The following is a 1,686-nucleotide window of genomic DNA, read 5'->3' on the forward strand; positions in this document are numbered from 1 at the left end:
AGGGACGGGAAGCCGTAACAGCCTCTAGAGTCGTGGCACCTGCTTTCGGCCCCTACGCGCCGGCCGGGATCAGCGCCCCCCGACTGCCCGGGAGCCCCAGCTCTCCTCCGGGAGCCCACAGGCCTCGGGGCGCCCGCCACATCGGGGAGGCAAGCGCAGAAGCCGCAGAAATGATGGATCCTCTCCGGGAGAAACAATTCCTTATCTTCGCATCGGCCCCGCGCTCCAGATGAAAAGCGCATTTGCATAGCCGCTCTGCAAAGCTCATAAAGTATTTGCCGGGGCTCGCGGTTGCATAGGAACATACTTCGAGTACAGCGCTGCGGCGGGCTGGGCCGGGCGCCAGGAAAACAACAGATTAATATTTGGAACGAGAAATTACCCACCACTGGGAAACCAATTAGGTCCCTGATCCGAGCTTGTTACATAGATGGAAATAGATGCGTTCTGAGCCTCGCTCGGCTGGGGGTGCAAGGCACATTTCCAACTTGCGGGGAAGCTGCTGGGGGTGGGGGGCAACAAGCACCTCCCTGCCCGCAGGCAAGGGCACTGGCACGGGCGAGAGGCGGGGAGGCGAGGGAGAAGCCGGTGGTTAGACCGCAGGATGCCGCCGCCGCCCTCCTCCAGGCAAAGTTCAAGCGGAAGGGGAGGTGGCATCCGGGGCGCGAGGGTAGGGGCGTGGCCTGCCCCGCGTCCAGAGCCGTCTGGGGTGTGAAGCTGTCCCGCCGCGGATCCCGCGTGGGCCTGGCTGCATGGCGGGCGGGCACAGCGTGGACATTCGGGGGACCAGGGAGCTGCCCTGCCCTCCCAGCCAGCTCCGCCAGCCCCCAGATGAGGCAGGGGGTGGGGGGAGGGGAGCTGTTGGCACCTCAGCGTGGTGGGCCCCCCTCTCGTTGATTTTGGGTCTGAGGCCTGACCCCGGGCCCAGGGCAGCCACACTGCGCGCTGGGTGGAAGTCCTCCTCGGCCACCTCGTGGTCCGGCCCGAGAGTGGACACGCGTGAGTGCGTGTGGCCTTGCTTTGCTGCGGGAGGGCCCTGAGCTGCGTGTCTCGGGAGGGAGCCCCCGAGCAGCGGCGCGGAGGAAGGCCCTGCCACACGAGTCCCCTTTGCGGCGGGACTTCCTCTTCCAGGCCCCGGAGTCCAGGCTGCCGAGGCTGAGGACAGGGGGCAGGCGGCGGGGAGCCCGGTGTGGCCGGTTGACAGAGCCGGGCGCGGGCCGGGGGGCCCGGCTCTCCCTCCTTCGCCAGTCAGCACCGCCACCGTCGCGCCGTCTCCTTCTCGCTTATGCAGGTTTTGGGGCGCAGTGCTGTTGAGGGAGAGTACGGAGGGGCAGACGTTCCCCAGCCTCAGTCCCCGAGGGCGGCGCCCCCACACTGACCCGTCACCTCCCCTGCAGCAACTCTGTGTGGCCGCCTCCAGGCCTTTCGTGCTGCCCCCTCTGCCTGGCCAGCTCCCCATATCTCTTAGGGCCGGGCTCTGGGAAGCCCTCGCCTCGGTGCACCCCACACAGGTTTCACAATCCCCTCCAGACAGCACGTCTGCCCTCAGGGCCTTTCCCCTGTGCACCCCAAGCCTGGCTCCCAGGCAGCTGCACCGCACCGGGTCACAGGCCCCTGTGGGAAGGAAGTAGGCAGCACGTTGCCCCTGGGGTTCTGCCCCCACAGCCCCTGCTCAGCACCACGCCC

General features: G+C 67.6%; 1 protein-coding gene across 2 annotated transcripts in view; it reads right to left on the bottom strand.

The window, feature by feature from the left end:
• Positions 1-6: 6 nt before the first annotated feature.
• KATNIP (katanin interacting protein) overlaps positions 7-1,686 on the bottom strand; it is a 193,977-nt gene continuing 192,297 nt past the window's right edge. For both annotated transcript variants that reach the window (XM_077760457.1, XM_077760456.1), the window contains one exon: positions 7-1,307. In XM_077760457.1, the coding sequence (XP_077616583.1) occupies positions 1,249-1,307 (59 nt within the window). In that variant the 3' untranslated portion in view covers positions 7-1,248. The remainder of the gene's footprint in view (positions 1,308-1,686) is intronic.

Source organism: Crocuta crocuta, unplaced genomic scaffold, assembly GCF_008692635.1.
Source record: "Crocuta crocuta isolate KB4526 unplaced genomic scaffold, BGI_CrCroc_1.0 scaffold73, whole genome shotgun sequence".
Lineage (NCBI taxonomy): Eukaryota > Metazoa > Chordata > Mammalia > Carnivora > Hyaenidae > Crocuta > Crocuta crocuta.